This window comes from Brugia malayi (assembly GCF_000002995.4).
Source record: "Brugia malayi strain FR3 genome assembly, contig: Bm_v4_Chr4_scaffold_001, whole genome shotgun sequence".
Taxonomy (NCBI): domain Eukaryota; kingdom Metazoa; phylum Nematoda; class Chromadorea; order Rhabditida; family Onchocercidae; genus Brugia; species Brugia malayi.
This window is the reverse complement of record NW_025062478.1, coordinates 12265036-12286557: the sequence shown is the minus strand read 5'-3', so window position 1 is coordinate 12286557 and position 21522 is coordinate 12265036. Positions and strand designations below refer to the sequence as shown.

The 21522-nt window shown below is 25.8% G+C and overlaps 1 protein-coding gene across 2 annotated transcripts; it reads right to left on the bottom strand.

Moving 5' to 3' along the window:
- Positions 1–1913: 1913 nt before the first annotated feature.
- Bma-uig-1 lies at positions 1914–20498 on the bottom strand (the record flags this gene model as incomplete). 2 transcript variants are annotated; one of them, XM_043082522.1, is made up of 24 exons in its annotated part: positions 1914–2055; positions 2153–2286; positions 2525–2654; positions 2779–2881; positions 4178–4325; positions 4537–4663; positions 4885–4955; positions 5153–5323; positions 5576–5677; positions 6015–6157; positions 6318–6471; positions 6577–6672; positions 6867–7202; positions 7410–7560; positions 7789–7859; positions 8411–8560; positions 9585–9720; positions 9929–10062; positions 10342–10609; positions 18541–18741; positions 18868–19005; positions 19822–19867; positions 20049–20140; positions 20269–20498. In XM_043082522.1, 24 exons carry the CDS (start codon positions 20496–20498, stop codon positions 1914–1916), a joined length of 3474 nt encoding a protein of 1157 aa, XP_042938456.1. The 2 variants fall into 2 exon arrangements, with proteins under 2 accessions (XP_042938456.1, XP_001894439.2); XM_001894404.2 differs by lacking the exons at positions 18541–18741; positions 18868–19005; positions 19822–19867; positions 20049–20140; positions 20269–20498 and having other exon boundaries at positions 10342–10509.
- Between the last annotated feature and the right edge of the window lie 1024 nt (positions 20499–21522).

The window sequence follows — 21522 nt, the reverse complement described above, 5'->3', positions numbered from 1 at the left end:
AAGCATTAGAAAAAATTTGATATTGAATTTAAATGATATCTAAAAAAAAACGATCAATCAATTTTCCGGTACTTTTCATATATGTAACATTGTTTTGTAACTTAGTTCTAACTTAATTTTATAATGAATATCATACATTAATGTTACAAACAAAAAGATTAGTTTTTGGATCAAGAAATCCTAAATATTTTTTGCTTTTCTTTTTCTTTTTTAAAACCTTTATTCATTGTCAGAAGTGATATTTGATTATGTTTCATTTATTTTTCATCTGCATAATGGCAAGAATTATTTCTTTTATGTTTGTATTTGACGTACGTAAGTAAAACGTGAAATGTCAATCATATTTTTGGAGACATTTTTTTTTTCTTTTTTTTTTTTTTTAGCGAGTAAAATAACACAAAGAAAAAGTAAAAACAAAGCTATCAAAAATAAAGAATAATAGATAGAATAAGGCACTTGCATCATGGAAAAGTAATGATTGATAGTATTGTGATCATTAATTTAGATTGAAAGAGATATTGACGCATCCACAATTTATGCGCCCAAATGAAACGTAAAAAAAACATAATATTTTTCAACTTGATACCTATAAAATTATATTAAAATCTAAAAGTTTAATTTTCGTCTCTTTCAAAAAATTCTTATATCTTCTTATAATCATAATGTTTTGATAAATTTTAGCTGCATCTCTTAGTGTTTTAAAAGATACAATTAAAATTTAATTAGCATTTTACGATCAGTAATATAGAATGGATGCGCATTTGTACAGATCACAAAATCTCATTGAAATGATCTTCAGATATTCATTAACAAAACAAATGAAAGGCTTACAAGAATATGCACAATTTTTTTTTTTTTCTTTTTCTTCTAAACAAAAGTCAGATAATAGACATTTGAAAAATAAATCTTCAAGAAATATTTAAATAGCAATATTCTGGATATTTGAAAAAAAAAAAAAAAAAAAATCATTGACTGAAAAATAAACAACCAACTTGCAGTTAAATCCTCGAAAAAAAAAAGAGAAAATCATTACATCACTCTTTTCATACTACTGAAATTATTGAAGCTAAAGTTTCATTTATGATGCAAAATGAAAAAAAAAAAAAATCTTTGGATAAAATTTTGACAGATCAATTCATGCAAAAAATTTCTATGCAGAAAATTTACATCAGATAATTGATATATAGTAAATAAAAATAAGTTTTAAATAATAAATTTGATTGCAGTATGATTTTAATTTGCATAAGTATGCAATTATCCAGTCCAAAAAAAAAAAAGAAACTTTTTCAATTTACTTTCACTAAAATTTAAGACTGTGCATTCCTCATTTACATTTAAATTTGTAACCGTTTCGAGTAATTCAGAAAAACATACAAGAGACTATGATAACAAATATATAGCAATAAACAAATGGATTAAATTATTTGAGAAGAAGGAAATGTTCATCAATTAATTAAATGAATCTAATCCACTTAATCTATCAGGAAGCCATGAAAATGTGTAAATGAATAAAATATACATAACCAAATATGCATGACCAAACACACTTTTCCCAAACAAAAAAAAAAAAAAAATTGCAAAAAATTTCATTGAGGAAGACGAAGAAGAAGGATGTGATAAAAATTTAACAATAAAGATGATTTAAAGGAAAAAAAAAATTTGAATTTTTAAGTACTAAATTTAGTAGAAAACTTTAACAAGCAAAATAAGAACAAAGTAATATTATTTTGTCAAAATCGTATTAAAATATGCCTATTGAATAGTATAATTTAATCAATACATTAAAATGAAAAAATGTTCAAAGTATTTCAACGTTATTGATCCTTCTTTATACATCTTCAACAGATAAATTAACAGAATACAATTGTTAGATTGCAATAAATGGTGGAAGTTCAAAAAAAAAAAGTCAAAATTTAAATGGCATGTTGATCTGATAATGTAATTAATGGTCTAGGTTTCTCCAACTGTTTAATCATTTTTTTTATTGCGCCCAAATTCGAATTCAATTCACCATCAAGTTCTGCACATTGCTCTACCGTAAGTGGTGTACGTTGTCTAAAATATACGCAAAAATTATAGTAAATTTATCAGAAATCTTTATTATTTGTTGATAATAAATGCAAAAAAAAAAAAAAAAAAAAAAGTGAAAAACCTGGCAACACAGTATCGATGATCAATTCTATCGATATTACGATTTGGTACCAAGGATTGTGATGATTTTGATATCCTTGTCATCGTATCATTGGGCAACATTTCCATCTTTGCTATCGATGAAATAGACACTTTCTGCAAATTTCATTTCTTCTTATTCTATTCTGAGGAAAAATTTTTGACATCGTAAAGCAATATTCATTTTAAACTTCTAAAAAATAAAATAAAAATAAATTCTCATAAAAATCAAGCTTATAAAAATAATTATAATTATTGAATTGCTAGATGTTAAATTTTAATCCTTAGATTACAAATTTGTCATTTAATAACTTGACAAAATAGTTAAAAAGTTACAAATGAAGCAATTTCAAACCTTATCAATGTTACTTTCATTATCCCTATGATCTTGCGTTTGTTTATGCCGTAATCGCCATACCTGTTCCGCTACCTGTGATGAACGTCGCCGATGATGAACGTTATGATAGGAGCTTAATCCACGGAATCTCAAACAGTAATTCTAATTTAATGATGCAATCGAATATGATAATTAAAATGTAGCGATGTTATAAAAATAAGAAGAAAAAAAGTTTGCGATGAATATTCAGAAAACAAAGTATCAAAATTTACTTCTCACTGATATGTGGTGATTCGATCCATGAGAAAGTACTCGTCGGTTCATCACCATCTTCTGATTCCAATGTAGGATCACAAGAAGTACTACACTCCATTGCTACAACAACAAAAAACTGAATTATCAATTAGATTGAACTAAAATTTCTTCTTGAAGTTAATGAAAGAAACAATTTTTTTTTTTTGTGCATGCATTTTTAGACTAATTGAAGAAAGCACCAAAAAGAGAGGAATCTGATTTGACTGGTAATTATTAAATTCTGTTATAAAGAAAAGAAAATTTTTAGCATCAAAATATATCCGTCAATTCTTGCATCAATTTGTTTTTTTCGTATTGAATTAAACTACTGAAGTGTAAGTGTAGAATAGAAAAATTATTTTTGCAAAGCTACTCATCAAGAAGTATTTATTGCTGATAAAATGTTATTTAGTATTGCTGATGTTTAGAACTAGAATAGTATTTGGTCGTTTTCAAAGTATGTTGAAGTTAGCTCAAATATTTTTACAACTAAACTTCTCGTTCAAAAATTTAATCACTCAGGCAGCAATAAAAATGATTAAAAAAAAAAAAAAAAAAAAAAAAAAAAAGAAAAAAAAGGGGAAACATTAAGAAAAGAAATATGTAGAAATGATTGGCTAATTTATAGTCTTGCTTATTAAAATAGCTAATAAATCAATGATAAACGGTAAATGGACTTTTTCTTTTTTTCAAATCCTCAACTGTTCTATACTTTTCACGTTTATTTTCTTTGTTTTTATCATATCGCTGTTTTGGCAATTTTTTTTAAATATTTTCTTTCTTATTTTTTCAGTTTATACTTTGTTAGTATAATTTTATTGTTAATTTTAATTTTCAATTAAAAGATCATATATTATAAATAGATTTTAGTCTTCTAAACTAATTTCGGGTTTTACGCATCAATTTTTACTATTTTTTGTTTTCCGTTCTATCAGTAAATCTATGAATTTAAATATCCGCCATTTGCAGAAAAAAAAAAAAAAAAAAAACAGAAAAAAAGAAAAAACAAAAACAAAATCATATCAATTTCAAAATTTAAAAGCTGTTTCTTCTCAAATTAAGATCAACTTTTTATTTATTAAATAACAGCTTGCTCACATTGGCATAAGTAATGCAATATTTTGCAGAGAACTATCCTAGGTGCGACCAAAACGTACTAATGTTAGATCCAATTACCCAAAAGTTAAATTTATTATCAAGCTGTAACTAATATGACTACATATACAATAATTTCTGGAATATATTAGAATGACGTTCAAGAATATATATAGCATTGTTAATGAGTCGTCGTCTGATTCCCAAAAATCACAAAAAAAAAAAAAAAATTACCAGTAATTCTTCAATGTTTAAATAAAGAAGTTCTATTCAAAAGCTTACCTCTACATTCATTAGCAGAAACATCAAGTCTAGTGCTTATTTCACTTTCACTTTGTGATCCAATCTTCATCCTATCATTAATATCTTTTCTGTTGCACTCACCAAAACTATGAAGATTTTCCGCATTTTTCATCAATAATTGCAGTTCCTGAAGAATGCTTCTTGATATGATTGCAAAATTTAATTGACAATCTTGATTATTTAACCTTTTTTTTTTAAAACTTTTTCTGTTCCAGTAACTTTTTCCGTAGATCTTCAAATTCAAGTAAACTGATTACTGATTCGGTGGTAAAAGATTTTTTCTTTTCAATCAGTAGTAAATATGCGAGAATTTTATCAAATTTTTATCAAAAACTAACTCCATACAAAATGGCCATCGTATCATCAAAATGCTTTTGTGCACAACAACTTGCGCTTGGATGTGGACAAATGGATTGAGGTGACGGATACAAGGATGTAGTAGGATTTGTCGTCAAGCACTGACACCTGCAATAGCTTTCATTCTTATTTTATTCAATTTTATTGCATATAAATCTTAAAATAAAATTGTTTTTGACAAATTCCATGATCGAAGATTACAATGCTTATAATGCTTATAAGCATTATAAAAGCTAATTATATTTAGATATAAAGAACAATTTTTCATTCTTCTAATTAATAAAATCAAAGTAAAAAAAGAATTGATGAAAAAGCTGTTGCTTTCATACTGTGAATAATTTCGATGTTGATTGCTAGCAATATCTGACACATTGTCCGAAGATTTCTTTATACGATAATCCTGAAATTTCAACTTAATTTACGTTCCGAACAATTCGTTTAATTTTTCGCATCCTTTTTTTCTTAGTGAAATGTATGTAAATAAAAAATGCAAAAAACTGAAATAAAATTTTGTTAGAAACATTTCAAATTCTAAGACATTCTAAGCAAAAAGACAATCACAAAAAAAAAAAAAAAAAAAAAAAAAAAGATGAACACCTTTAAAATGGATGGCGGTAAATGAGAGATAAGACTGCTTTTGCGCTCACAGTTTGGTCTTTTTCGACTTGTTTCAGCAGATTTCTTTTTTAAAAATAAACTTTGAAAAGTTGTCGAACGTCCCGATGCTTCAGCATATTCAATGTTTTCCATTGATGTTGATGTAGTTGGCTGGAAAAATAACGATTTTGAAAGATAAAAGATAACTTATTTTCCCTCTTCAAAAAATAAGGTTTGAAAAGTCATACAAGAATAAGAGGTTTAGCAAAGACCAATATAATAGCTTCTGAAAAAAGTCTGTCCCCAAAATATACTAGTATTTTTCACTGCTATATTTCATCTGTGAAGATTAAGCTAAAAAAACATCACTTGTCAAAGAATCTAATAATATCAATTCAAATCAATCCACGTGCATAGATGTACCTTGTTGTCGTTGCTAAAACTGCAGAAATGATTGATAACTTTCGGAGCAACATCAGCTTCCTGATGCATTCCTACTTCTTTAGTAAGATTTCCTGTTGATGACTGAAAAGAAATATTTTCATTTATCTCTCTGCAAAAAAAGTTGATGACTATTTCAGCAATCGTTTCAGAAATTAGAATTTAATGTCTCAAATCATCAAAAAGAACGTGAAAAACTGGGCAAGAAACTTGCAACAAGTAGCTGATGCTACCAGATTTCCATTTCAACGAATCCTATAACTCAACAAAAAATCTAAAAAATCCTCTTCAGTACATCCTATTCAATTTTATGATAACTTATATAAATATTAAATTCCTTTATATTATCAACAGTATTTGTTATGAGATATATCTTCTAGAAAAAATTGATCGATGATTTACAACAAATGAAAGAATTTACTGCTTTTAAAATATTTCTACTGCCAGAACAACTTCGTTTTCGAACATTTGATCGACGGAATGTTTGGTTTGCATCAATGCTTTTTCGGCGTTTTTCAAGATACTTCGGTACTTTTTTATTAAGTTTTACATTTAATGCAAGACCTGAAATCTCCTTTGTTGATTTTTGATTGTCAGGAATAATCAGAGATTAGATATAATATGAAAATGACTGATTTTGCTTATTAATTAGCTAGAAACTTTTGAAACATCAAATTTACATAATTCATTTAATTTATATTTGAGACGGCTAATATTTTATAACCTTGTTGATTAGATACACCAACTGATTTCGAACAATTATCACTTAAACTAAGCATCAACATTTTAGTTTTCTCTGGTATTTGAACTGCATAATGATCCAACATCATTCGTTTCAGTTCTTTCATCCATTGTCGTTTTTGATCCATACTTGAAGCCTGAATTTCAATAATATTACAACGGAAGGTTTTAAATTTGCGTTTGCGAAATTTTCAGAAAAAAAAAATAATTCTACATTCAATGGCAAATGAGAAGATACTTACAAGGAAGTTGTAATGAATCTTTGGATTATCATAAGAGAGCACTTGAAATGCCAATGGATCAGTAGATATTGATTCGTTTAGCATTAAGCTCGAACACTAAAAAATTCGTTTTAAACTAATATACTTAATATTCAGAAAATGAAATGTAATTCTAACAATATCACTATTTTTTGAATGTGGAAATAGTTCTATAATTATGTATCGATTAAGAAAATGCATACAAAACGTGATTCTAAAGTGTATTTAAGTACATTTAACCATTATTACTTATGAATGAAACAATCACTTACCATAATATAATCTTTACAAATTAATGCACCGTTTCTTTCCTTCACAATCAACAACATTTCTTCAAACAAAAACAACTGTCGATTAGTCTTAGCACCAGCTAATTTAAAAGTTGCTTCCAAAAGTAGATCACCATATTTCGATAGATCTTCCTTCTCATCGATACACCACTTATGAAGAGCATTCTGAAGTTCACGTACGCGTTCCAAATGCTCAACACGTTTCTTCTCTTCGTTTATTTTTTCTGCCTGTGAAGTCATACAATGGAGAGCTTGTAGAATGACAGCTCGATCACCATCTGATAAAGTTTTTGAATCCACTGAAGCTTTTAGAATATTCTGTAAATATATGATACACAATTGAATGCAAGAATATAAATCAGCAAAAGCTTTGATTCTATTTATCCGATAAGATCTCTGGAAGAATTATCTTTGTGATAACGGACTTATTGTTACTTCTAATTAGGTAGATGAATCTACTTTTCTCACAAAACTTTTATTGAGTAGAGAATATGATAAATCGATGATAGTTGAAAGAAAGATTACTTCGAGGAAGAGATGATATTTGAGTACTCGTTGCACTGGTTTCAACAGATACGCACTAAGAGGGAGCGAATGTCCAAGGATTGCTTGTCGAAGTCTTAAACTTTCAGCCACTTTTTTATTCTTCAGTAAAATTGATAGTGTTTCAACCATTCTGAAATTGAAAAAAAAAAAAATGAAAAAAAAGATAATTCCTCGAAATTACAACAAATTACAATCGTTGATTTTGTTAAAAGAAATATAAACATTTTAAATAAATTATGCAAAAATGTTTGTTATTTTTCTTTCTTTGTTTTTAGATAATTTAATTACCACAAAATATTTAGCAAAAAACAAAAAAAAAAAAAAGAATTATAATATATGAATGAAAAAAAAAGCTAACATTTGATATTTAGTGCAGTACATGACATAATCATTGAATCCATCCATGTTATCTGATAAGCATTTTGCCATCTGTAACAGTCAATTCAATCATATAAAATTCATTTCACTCATTGCTAAACTAATTCGAAATTTATAGCAATTATTAAAACACTTCCAATTATTACATTTCTGATAAATATAACATAACCATCTTGAAAAGGGTCAACTTACCCTAAACTTCACGTTCCACAACTCAATTTAGAGGGTCAATAAAGGTCAATACTAGCACTTTGGTCTTCTCGTCCTCAACTAGGTATACAGAGAGAGTCTGTGCTTCAGTTGCATACTGTTTGTACACAAATTGCGCATCATCATGAGGTACATAAGACCGCCCTAGTCGCACTGTCATCATAAGCACAGCCTAAAGTGAACCCATGCCACGGCACAAAGTCGAACCCAACAACTACGGCACGAGAGCAAGAACTCACTACCGATTAGCCAGAAACTACGGCCTAACACTCCCAATAATATGGCAAGAGATTGAAATCATTGAAATATTGAAGTGATATTAAGATGAGTGTAGAAATGTTAATGGTAGTGTTAGAAGTAAGAGTGGACAGTGTCCATTCTGAGGAACTCACCAAGACAACGCTCAATTGTGCAGCATCTAAATCGTGATACAACTTTTTATTGAATAGAAAGATACGCTCAATACAACCAAATGTATTGGAAATATCGTCTACGGTCATCTCGAATTCCTCTCGATGATCCACCAGAAAATTCAAATATCCCTGTATATTTGAGTAGTTAATTTTTTAAAAACTCTTTCATACATTTTTATTTTTTTATGTACAAAATGATTTATTTGCAAAGAGCAAAAATTCATAAATACTAATGGAAGAATGTTTGAGAATTCGATTTTTTCTACATTCTTATGTATCGTTGTGCTATTATTAGCAATTGTTTAATGAAAAATGATATGTTTACAATGTAAATAATAATAGTAAGAAGACTCGCTTTATATTTTAGTATGTTCAATGCATTAAAGATTAAAAGATTTAGAGGAAATAGTTTTTCTTGAATTGCTAGCAAATAAGGGCCAAATTAGCAGGAAAGAGGACTTGTTTAGGTTATTGGGCCATATTAGCACGAAAGAAAACTCATTTAGGGTTATTGAGCCAAATTAGCACGAAAGAAAACTCATTTAGGATTACTGAGCCAAATTTACTTGGACACACTTGTTTAGGTTCTTGGACCAAATTAACAAGAAACAGATTTGTTTAAGCTATTCAATTAATGACTTCAACTTCACGTGAGCACATTATCGAAAAATTTTTGCAATTACTTTTCTTTCTCTTTCTTTCTTTCCTTCTCTCTCTCTCCCTCTCTATTTCAAAGTTTCATAATTTGTTTTTAGGTGAATAATTTGATATTTTTATTGTGGAATTAATTTGATATACAATAAATAAAAGTTTGTTGCAATTTTTTCTACAATATTTGCAAGATGTTAAGATGAAGAATGATTGATGTAATTCATTAATTAACTATATATTCTAGTGAATGACATAGTTTAGACAGAGAGAAGAATAAGAAAGAAATGAATTTAGAGAAATTGAAAGTTTTAAATTTGGAGGAATAATCAAGGAATGATTTATTCGAAACAAATCATTTGATGTAGTAGTGTAAAAGTATCACTATTGTGTAATTAAAATTTTAAAAATAGAAAGAATCAAAGTACGAGAATTATCACTGATAAGCAATCTGATCATATCATAGAATTAAAATTTGAAAATTTAACGAAATATAACAAATCACCTGTATAATGTCATTGAGATCATTAACATAAGAACGCTCAGTTTCCAATAATTCCATGGCAATTCGATCTAATTGTGTTATTGTACCACTATTTAACAGTTTTAAACGGCGTACTTCTGATAATGATGACTCTTGTCTAAAATAATCAACTAAAATTGAATGAAATTTTAACAAAGAATTTATACACTAACACAATTTAAACCTCAATCTGTTTAGATTTTTTCGAAAATTTAGACAGATACAGTTTGTTGAAACACTCATAAATTTACAAGATGAAAAGTCGAAAATTATAAATTTATGAATTTTGAATTCTAAATTTAAAAATTGCATAAGTAAAAATGAACGTTAGCAATTTCTTGTTGGTAGAAGCATTAAGTGGATGAACACTTTCATCGCTTATTTCGGAACTTCTTAAGCTACTTCGAGCTGAACTGTAACCAGTTGATGAACTCACAAAACTTAGTCGTTGTATTGCTTCCTGTAAAATATCAGTGAAACCTATAGGATATATTTTTTAAAGCAATATTCCTCCTTAACAACTGAACTTCTAATCATGTTTAATACAAAACTTTGAAAGATTTTGTCGGCATCCATTTCATAAACTGTTTAAAATAATTCATCTTTTGTAATTTTTAATGACTAATTAACTTGAAAGGCTACAGTATGATATCTAATATTTAAAATTTCACTGAACAACCAATTTAATAATTAGACATAAACTTAAATTCTGAACTTGTGATAAACCTAAATTACTTACAGGATCATCATCAGTTCCGATATTCACTCCATTTCTGTAATGTTGATCTGTGGTGAGAGCGGTAGCAGTAGTAGTGGTAGTGGTAGTAGTGGTAGCAACGGTAGCAGTGGTAGCAATAGAAGAGGTATGATGATAAGATCTTCGAGGATTATCAAGTGCTATAGCCATTTTCTGTAGAACACTTGAGCTGCTCTTCGATCGAGTTGCAACCAATTGCGCACTCTTTGCGGCTGTTGTCTTATGAGAAGAACGAGTTGCTTCTAGTTCTCTATAAAATTACATCTTTCTTTTTCTTTTCTATTTCTTTACGAAAGAATAAAAAAAAAAGATTAAGAAATTATGAACTATTTATAAAACATCAAAATATGTTTAAAAATTTTCAGAAACAACAAAAATAATAAGTGAAAGAATTAAAATTAAAGTACTCAAATATTCGTTCATTCATATACCTTTGATAATTTAACTTCAACAATCAAATTGGCTATTCTAAGATTAACAATAACTTTTTTTTTTTTTAAGAGATTGATTGAGTAATGATGATGTTGAATTAAGATTTGCTATCAAAATCAATCAAGAGTTAGCGAATTGCATTTCCATCAAATATTGACAAATATTTCTAAAGTAACTCTCTTCTTAATTTTTTTTTTTTTTTTTTTTTTTCAAAAAGATTTCATTCTTTTTTCAATTAAAAGAAATCGTCGAATAGTACAAAAATAAAAATAAATAAATAAATAAAAAAAAAAAAAAAAAACAACAGAAGGCTAAAAAAGAGCACAGTGAAATGGAAAAAAAAAAGAAAAAAAAAATCCATAAAAATAAATTGATGAATTCATCAATTAATAATTTTATAACCTGTAATTTGGTTTTTCTAATAATTTCCGAATTCCATTATATTTGTACTGAAAATGTAATATCGAAAAAAATTCTTTTCTTTTCTTTCTTCCGTGACATAACATTATCAATCATTCTTTTTAGAGAAGAAATGAAGCAAAAAGAAGCAAAAAAAAAAAAAAAGAGTTTAATTTTCAGGAATGCAAAATGGGAGAATAATAATGCGAATTATTTTAAATTAAAAGATAAGTGATATGAAGAAGAATAAAAAAAAAAAATTAGAATAACAAGGCATTTCAGATAGTTTTTTTTGTTTTTTTTGTTGTTGTTGTTGTTGTCGTCATAGGAAAAATGGATTTCAAATTGGTGATGTCATTAAAATATATTTAAAAGATATAATTTTTGTAATATTTTCAAATGACAAACATTTCTGACAATAAATAATTGACAAAATCAAAAATATAAATGAGATTTGATGAAAAGTGAATGCTATAAATGAACAAACAAATCAACAAACTAAAAATTATTTTCAAGTTTTTTTTTTTTTCTAACAAAAGTTTATTTGCAAAATGTGTTGAAATCATGTGAAACTTGCGTGATATTACAAATATTATTAACAAAGCTAAGAAATGAATGCTTTTAATTTACTGAAATTTTGATCAATTAAGAAAGAAAAGGTAAATATAAGAAAATTGGAAATAATTAATGATAAATTATTCATAATGTATTAAATTAGCAATATTCAATTATAAATTCTAAAAGCTAACTTAAAGGATCACATAGCAGAAATGCTTGATTAGAATACATAATTAGAGAATTCGCAAAAAAAAAAAAAATACAATAAAAAAGAAATTGAATAGATAAAAAAAAAAAGTAACAATAACTAGAATAAATAATTGAAAGTATAATTAGAAGTATAAAATTTATGCAACACATTTGATAGAATTAACCAATGTATTCATTTAAATATTTGAAATCACAATTTTATTTGTTCTTAGATTAATTTATAAGTTTGTATTTCAGATGCTAGTAATATAAAAGTTTTTGGCTGTTAAAGAAATTAATAGCACATCTATGAGTAATAATTGATTTACACTATTTTAACAAACACAAATATGAAATGTTCATTAAATAAACATAAAAGTTATGGCAATAAATCAACCAATTTTTCATTTAAATATTCAAAATCCCAATTAGGCATAATTTGAATAAATTAGAAATGACTGACAGTTAAAATTAAATTGAACGAACCATTAAATCGAAGCAAGTCTGTTATTTTATAAATTAGCAGTTGTTAACGAAAGAAATAATTTTTAGGAAAAATTACTGCACGATGACATTGATAATACGAAACACAAATATATATTTTTAGAATTCATAAAAAAAAATTTGAAAAAAAAAAAAAAAAAAGTTATTTACTTCATATTAACTATTATACTTTATAGCATTAATTTGACAAATTTTGTTTGATAATCTTTATTACAACATTTATTTTACATTACAACGTTCATCTATACTTATTCATTCCTCATAACATAACTTTTCATTATAAGAATAACAATAAATGATTATCAATAAAAGTGATAAAGGATAATCATTGAAAGTGTATCATTATGATAATAAAAATCAGAAGAGATAAGCAAAGGAAACAAAATTAAATAATTGCTATCAATTTTGCAAATGTGAAATATAGCAAAAATTAATTTATACATATGCTTAAGTACATTTGCCTTTTCAGTTATCTGTTAGAGTAAATGCAATTCTAAAATTCGACTAAATTTATTTTTACTTTTTGGATGCAAAAATCTAATAAGTCTCTAAATTTTTTTTTTTTTTTTAATATTACAAATTAATATGTCCTGAATTAATATATTTTATTAAATGAAATTTAAAACAAAGCATTGATAAAGTAAGCGTTTCTTCTCTGATCAAATCTCTGTATTACATTCCTTTCCTTTATCATATTATCAGGTCCATCTTTATCAGCAATATTTTAAATATTGAAATGTTTACCACTCACTTTGATAAAGTCACTGAGATGACATTATTGAACACACATGAAAGGAAATAAATGATAAACAGTGGAAGAGAAAACGAACAATCTACTATTCATTCATTCATTCATTCGTCGTAACACAAAAGAAGCGCTGTTGTCCCTAATGTGACATGATCGTAATTGGTGACATTATCATATGTCAAGGTGATTTATTTTATTTAGTTATGAAAAAATATTTGAATAATTTTACCCTATTAATCCTATTTCAAATGAAAAGAAAAAATTACATACGACAAAGTGATTTAAAGAAAAGAAAATGCGCTCTTACATTACAAAAGAAAATTTTAAAGTGCTAAATTTTCTCAATGAAAAGAAATAAGCGAACCAATAAATTCAATTCAGTCTTTGCAAGTTTCATGCAATTGAATTGAATTGTTAAGCATAAAATAGCCTACTGCAAGATGAAGCAATAAGGCTTGCAAAAGTTAACTTTTCATTTCTAAGCCAATTGAAGAAGAGACAAATAGCCATAAATTTTTAGCATAAGATAAGGAATGATTGTGGTTTGTAAATAAAGCGCAATATGAGAATTTCAATGCAATATATGTAAACAAGATTACGTGGAATGCATGCATTCACATATGCATGCATTTATTCACGAAGTTCTTGATGGCTGAATAATTTGACACATTGCATTAAAAGATAAACATAAAAAGAACAGTATTATGCAAGCAGTATTATGCATGTTAAACAATAAAGCAAAATAAAGTAAGGTAAAGAAAGTAAAGTAAAAGTAGAGAAAGTAAGGTAGAGTAAATGTGGAAGATAAACAATACTTATCACGTATGTGTGATACGTAATAGCACGTGAAAAAAATGTTAAAGTAAGTGTGAAAGTACTACATTAAATAGACGTTATTATGTGAATATTGTGTTAAAATGAAGTTCAAAATCATATCAGTTTGCTAATGTAAACTGGTTGTAGCCAGAAACTCTCGAGAATTCATCAATTATAATTAATATGTGTGAAAAATATATGAAAAACTTTCAGTAAATTCATCCGATACTACTATTTAGCTTCACTCGGGAGTAAAAGACGTATGTTAGTTATCTTTTGGTAGATATCCTTATGAATCGATCTACTAAATTAAAGATTAAAGCTCTTAACAGTTGCTCTTATCAATCGACATATGATAAATTGATAAGGTCATAAAGAGAATAAAGTAGGAGCTATTTTCTTAACTAAAGGACTATTTCTCTTCTAAAAATGAAATTGGAATGAAATGCTCCTTGAGATTGGATCGATTCGAAGTGAAAAGTCAAAAGATTACTGAACCACAAAGCCATAAAGACAATCACATGTTAAGGTTATATCATTCTTCCATGAGAAATAATAGTCTAGCTTAAGGATAATAAACAAAGTGATAAACAGCTTTAGGCTAAGCGCTTAACTTTTACTTCTATAAATGTCTCTTGGCATCTTTTTCAGCAATAATATTGATCATTCATGGATATTTATTCTAATTGAACGATTTCACCTAGAAATCGATTAAATATGTAAATGAAAATTTTGGATAATATTTGCTGTTAAAAGAGTATACGTGATACAGAGATAGAGGGAAAGAGAGGGAGAGAGAGAGAGAGAGAGAGATATTTTCTGATGAAACGAAAATGGAAAAGTAAAATTTTGACAATAATGGCAGAAATGGATGATTGAGCATTAAACCAGTCCTAAAGTACCTTTTACATGCTTCATAGTGATATTATAATTATTATTACTTCATAGTGATATTATAATTATTAACCAAATAATTAACTTTCATTTAAACATATAATATAACATTTCTAGAAATTATCATTTTAAATATAAATATTATCACCACATTTGGCACATTCAATCATTTAGCTCAGTTGATAAGACGAAAATGTTAAGCTCTCTATCAAATCATATCAAATGATGACATATTGTGAAATGATAATCATTGATAATTAGTAGTAATCATCTAACTATTCACATACTTCTATTGTTTTAATAAATTTCAATAAAGAAATAAGAATGAGGAATAACTTTTTTTTTTTTTTTTTTTAAAGTTTTTGCTGTAAAAATTCTAAAAGTCAGAAGTAATTATAATGAAATATTCCATAGCAATGGAATAATAAATTGTTGTTGTGAAGCAAACATTCATCATTAAACAAATGGGAAAACAATTGAGATAAAGTTATAACACTTTAGCTTCGCTTAATAACATTAATAAAATATTAAAGTAATAGAAGAGATATGAGTTAGTTAGAAATAATAAATATGAATTTATTTTCTCTGAATGAATGAATGCATTAAAAATAATTAAATTCAGCTTCCCAACAAAATTACAATTAATTTTGTTTAAATAAAACTAAAAAAAAAAAAATTAAAAAAAAAAATGTGGTAATAATTACTGTGAAAATGTTTACAATGAAAAAAAAAAAAAAAAAAAAAAAAAAGAAAAAAGCTTTTTTGAACAAAATGAAGAATTTGGCAATCTTTTCAGATAATGTTTTTTGTCCAAATGTTTTTACTCATCATTACTTCTACTTTTTCCAAGGTCTTTCAATCGTAACAAATACTTATTCTTAAGACTAATATTACTTAGTAGTGGAACTAGTTTTACAGGAAATGGATCAAACATTCTTTTGAGAGTAATTTGAGCAATTCTTCTGTCCACTCTAATATCAAATAATCATTAACGAATCATTATGTAATTTAATTATTTACTCTTTAATTCTCTCATCATTTTGCCCACAAATAAAACATACCCAAAAATTTCTCTTCCTATTATCTTCAACACATGTCTTATTCATCTTTTTCTCTTGCAAAATTTTGCTCACTAATAGATGATTAAAATATTTTATAATTGCTATATGTGCTTGCTCCATTTTAGTAACATAAACAAGTTTTTTTCGCCTTTTCTTCCAATTAAAACATTGGAAAACTTGTTTGTTTTCCAAAACGAAATATTATTATTCAATGAAGAAAAAATTTCTTTCTCAAACATCAACAATTTAGTTATTTTTTTGTTTTTTAACTCAACAAAAAAATTTCCTTTTCCTTATTTAACAATTAGCCAACTAGACCAGAAAGGTCTAATAATAGTTCAAATTCATTACAACTGCATTAGGATTTCATTTAATTATTTGTTGTATTTGAATTATTACAAAAAAAAAAAAAAAAAACAAATTCTCATCTTTTAGGTTTAAAAATAAGAGCTTTTAATTTTTTGATTTTTTATTTACGACAAATAATTTTAGCAGACAGTGAAATATGATAATAAAACTTTCTCATTCTTAATTTCTTCAAATATATGAAATTTTTATTCTTAAATCTAAATTTTTGTTGAACTGAAATGAAAAACTATAAAATAAATCAAAGAATGATTAAAAAAAAAAAAAAGGATAAAATCAATAAGAATTTTGCAAAAATTGAAAAAAATAAAGAGTGAATAGATGAGGAAATAGTAAAATGGATAAAAGATTGGTAGTTGAAATCGAAATGACGGAAACAGGAGTGATCGAGTGACAATGACCAAACAAAATTCCTTCATTCAATAAGCCATCAACTATTCAAATCATACATCTTTTGCTTCCTCCACTCTACAACACTCACAAATGATAACTCGGTAAGTAAACAAAACAGTAAACAATAGAACTATCCAGACAAATTCACATATATTCCACCATTTAGTAAAAAAAAATGACATAAGCAAAAAAAAAAGTGACAGAAAAAAAGAAGGGAAAGGTGAAGAAAGGTCAATGGAAGTTAACCTTTTGAAGAAATTGTAATCAAATTTATTTTCTATTTCTTTGTTTATTCTCTCTCTTTTTTTTTTTTTTCATTCCACTTTTTCGTTTATTCGTGCTTTTTTTTTTTTTTTTTTTTGTTAAATGCTCAAATTAAATTATTGAATTTTTATGTTAATTTCAAATGGAATATATATGAAGTAGTAAAAATCACAAGCTAATCACATAATTAGCACTGTAGTATGATAATGTAATTCAGTTATTAGCGAGAATAATGCACTAAGAATATGTAAAAAAAAAAAAATTATAACAAGTAAATTTTCACTAAAATTCACTTAGATCAGTTTAACATTCTCGAATGCTATTTATTGAGATATGATCATTTGCCGAAGCGAAAACAACCTTATATCAGATTTGATGCTTATCTTTATAAGTCAAATTTCCCGAAACTTATCTGATATATGTCTGCCTAATCATTCCAAAATGATCTATTTGAAAATTCAATAAGATAAATGTGAGAGAGCAATGATAAATAAATATTTTCCTCCTTTACTTGTAAAATAAACCGATTTTTTTCTTCCTGCTTCTTCAAACAATTAATTTGAATAATTAATTTTGCATAAACATTTAATGAAGAAGCTAATGATAATTATTAGGAAAACAGAAGAAGATTACATTGCAAAAATTAATTTATGCTAGAATTGATCGAGAATTGTTGATGTAAGAGAAATAAACATTTTAAATAGAAAAAAAAAAATGAAATTAGCAAATTTAATTATTGGATAAAATATTATCAATTTATGAAAAATGAAAAAAAAAAAAGATTTAATTTTTAAAAATATTGTTGAGATTTTCATTTATTTATTTAAAGACACGTTTGTTCTTTTTTGGGTCAACAATATTTTAGGATTAAATTCGTTGATGAAAAAATTTCTAGCAGATCATTTTGTAGTAAGTCACAAATACGAGCATTAATTTGAAGATACAAAGACTAATCTCGATTTTGAATTGACCGAGAATTCTTGATGAAAGGAGAAAATATTTTGAGTTGTCACTAAGAACTGTCTCCATTTATTTGATGGCATACAGTTATTGAGAAAAAAAGCTCAATTTATTGGAATGTTTAATAGATATTTTGATGGAACACAATTTTTACTAAAAATTTTAGCCCTTCTTTTTAAGAAAACTAATTAGTGTGAAAAAAAAAAAAAAACCAGATCATAGATAATTTTAATAATTAAAAAGTAAGTTTTTTATTTCTTATATTTATCAAAGAAAATTAAAACTAATATTTTAACAAATATTTTAGCTACAATTAAGAGAGTTTAAACGATGCTTATTAAGTAAAACACACTGAGTAAAATAAAATGATGCCTAGAAAGTTTATTTTTTTTAACAAAACCATAACTTATTTAATAAGATTTTAATTTTCATTCTTTGCTAACTTATTAACAAAAATTTATCTATAAAACTCACATAATATTCTGAATTCATTAGCACTATTAGTTCCTGCATTTTCTTACTTTATTAATTTTCTAGATAAATAAGCTATCTTTTAAATGAAATTACCTAGAATATTTAAATTAAGATGAAACTAACTCGTTATTCAATGCAATAATATTGACAGGTAATGAATTACGATTGTAATCCAAATGTTTGCGAATTATTTGCGTTTGATTTCCACTAAAACTTGACGTTCTAACGACATCGTAATGAGTGCGAAAAATTGGTGCTTTCGAGATGAGTGATAATTCGTCAGTTCTATTCCAAATTTGTGATCCAAAATTGGATTGTCGTTGGCTAAAATTGTCAATATCTATTATTTGTTTTATTTATTATAACTATTTGCAATACTTATTATAACCTATTTAAATGCAAATTTTTAGTGTCATTGTAATAAACAATTAATTTTATAAGTAAACCTACAAGAAAAAATTATTCGTTCCTTTGCTACTTCCTTTTCTTTTTAAAAATTTTGTTCCTTTTCCGGTTGTTTGTGCGGCGGCTAATTTATCAGCAACCAATTGTTGTAAAATTTTTTGCGAAACGTTGCTATCTATTATTCTAAAAGAGAGAGAGAGAAAAAAAAAATTATAAGATATTATTTTAGGAAAAAATTACAAAAAAATCTCCGATTTTTTGTTTCAAATTTTTTTAACAAAAATATTTGAGTAATTAATCAATTTCAAAAGAAAAAAAAAGATTACAATCTTTATGCTATACTTATAGCCATAATAACATTCAAATTATAACCAGTGGTTGAAATAATGATTTTTAAATTAGTAAAATTTTAGCAAAAAAAAAAAAAAATGAATGAATGAAAATACAAAAGAAATATCAAAAAAAAAAAAAAAATGTAAATCTTTAAAGTATTCATTTCAGACAATAAAATGTCAATAATTTATTAATGCCAAATAGTTTTGTGTTCAGCTTCTCGAATTAATTATTAATCTCGAACTAATCTTCTTTTGTTCTGTCTAAACATAAATATGCAAAAAGCTAATTTGTCCATTCTCTTCGATAACTTATCATCTTATAAGATTGATGTGCAAAAATGCTAGTCGTTATCATTTTTGTGGGAAGTATTTTCCATTTGTGTATGTTTGTGTATGTGTGCCAATTGCGCTACTTTGCCCTCTTTTTATCCAACTAAATATTTTTCTCTCATTTTTTTTTTTTTTTTTTTTTTTTGTTGGACTTAATTTCTAAATTTTAATACTAAAGTATTATATCGAAAATCTCTAAAATCAATTTGGTACATATTTGAATAAAAATAATTTAGAGACTGTGATAAAAGAATTTATGCTACACTGAATTCGCTTCGATATCATTTCAAATTATATTTTAATTTATATTCTGTAGAGCATTCAAAAGTCTAACCTGTACGCACGTGACGGACGTGTTAGAGTTTCGGCTGATGTATGACCTATAAAATTAGTAGTAACATTAAAAGGATGATTTACCTGTAATCCAACTTCACAGGTTTTTTTTTTTTTTTTGAAAAAATTATAAACGAAAAATTTGATAAACATATGAATGAGAAAATTTTTCAATATAATTTAACAATTCGACAAAAATTTTATATTACATTTTAAACTTCTAACTACCTAAATCACAATTAGCAGTTGTTGTAGTATTCATAATTGATTCCTGAATGATTGCCGAACTTGTAGGTGTGCCTGTTGTACTACGATAATACCTAAAAATATAATTTACTTTCTGACATCAACATAAAATTTTTCGGTACTAATTAATAAGCAAACTATTAATTAATTAGTGAATCGCTTTAATTTCATATACAATTATCTTTTCTTGAGTAAAACTTACGTCGATAACTTCTCAAATCTTTCTGTGTCATGGTCATCTTCAGCATTTTTTAACGTTGTTGATGTTGATGATGTTGTCGTTGTTGATGATGATGATGACGATGATGAAGACATTATCGATGTTGCCGTTAATTTCATATTATCATAGTTGATATCATTGATATCATTTTTGTCACCATCGATGCAACTACAATTGCTGTTTGAACGAAGTTTCTCTTGATCCGATACCATTTCATCTTTTATTCATTTACAATATTCACCTAAAATTTCAATGCATACAATAAAAGTGAATAAATTATTTTAAAGTTTATTGCACGAAAATAATTTCTCAATGTTTTTTTTTTTATTTTTTTTTTTTCAGTGAATAAATCGATGTCACAGATTAATTGCAATGTAGCTGGCAAATACTTAAATATAATGCAAATTTAAGCTTATTTAAATTTCATTCAGATTAATTTGCTTGTTCTTAGATAATTTTACACTAAGCATTAATGATCTTTCACATTCATACTTTACACAATTAATTTATTACTTATTTATCTGTTCTTACAATCAAGCAATTAGTTTCAAAAAATTAACTGATGAAGAAATTGCAAAAAAAAAAAAAAAAAAAAAAAAATTTTTATCAGTTTCTTTTAAAAAGCGCAAACAAATTAGCAAACGTAATTTATCATGATATTTTAACAAAATGACATTTCATTGATATGTGTTTTCCGCTATGAAATTATATTATTTAAGAAGAAGAAGAAACAGTTAAGTGGTAAATTTTACATTTTACAATAGCAATTTTCAAAAATACAATCCAGAATTCAAGAGTAAAAAAAAAAAAAAAGAAAATATTTATTTCTAAAAATAAATTTGAGAAAAAAAATCAATTCTGAATTTATAAAAGTTAAACACTTTTGAAGGAATATTTCGAAAATACCATAAAATTATTTATTTTATATGAGAATTAAATTACATAGCAATTATTTGAAAAAAAATAAAAAATAAATAAATAAATAAAATAGCACCTTGGTTTATATATAATTCATAATAAATTATAAAGGTTAGAAATTATAACTCTTTTTTTTTTTTTTTTTTTCTTCAAATTGGTTAGAAATGAAACAAACTTGATTATTTGGAAAAAATTTAATGAAATACAGAAATTTTTTATGAGAATTAAATTACACAGCAATTATTCGAAAATTTTTAGTAAAATTATTTAACTTTCTCTTTAAGTGGAGTTTATTGATAAATGATAAATGTCACAACT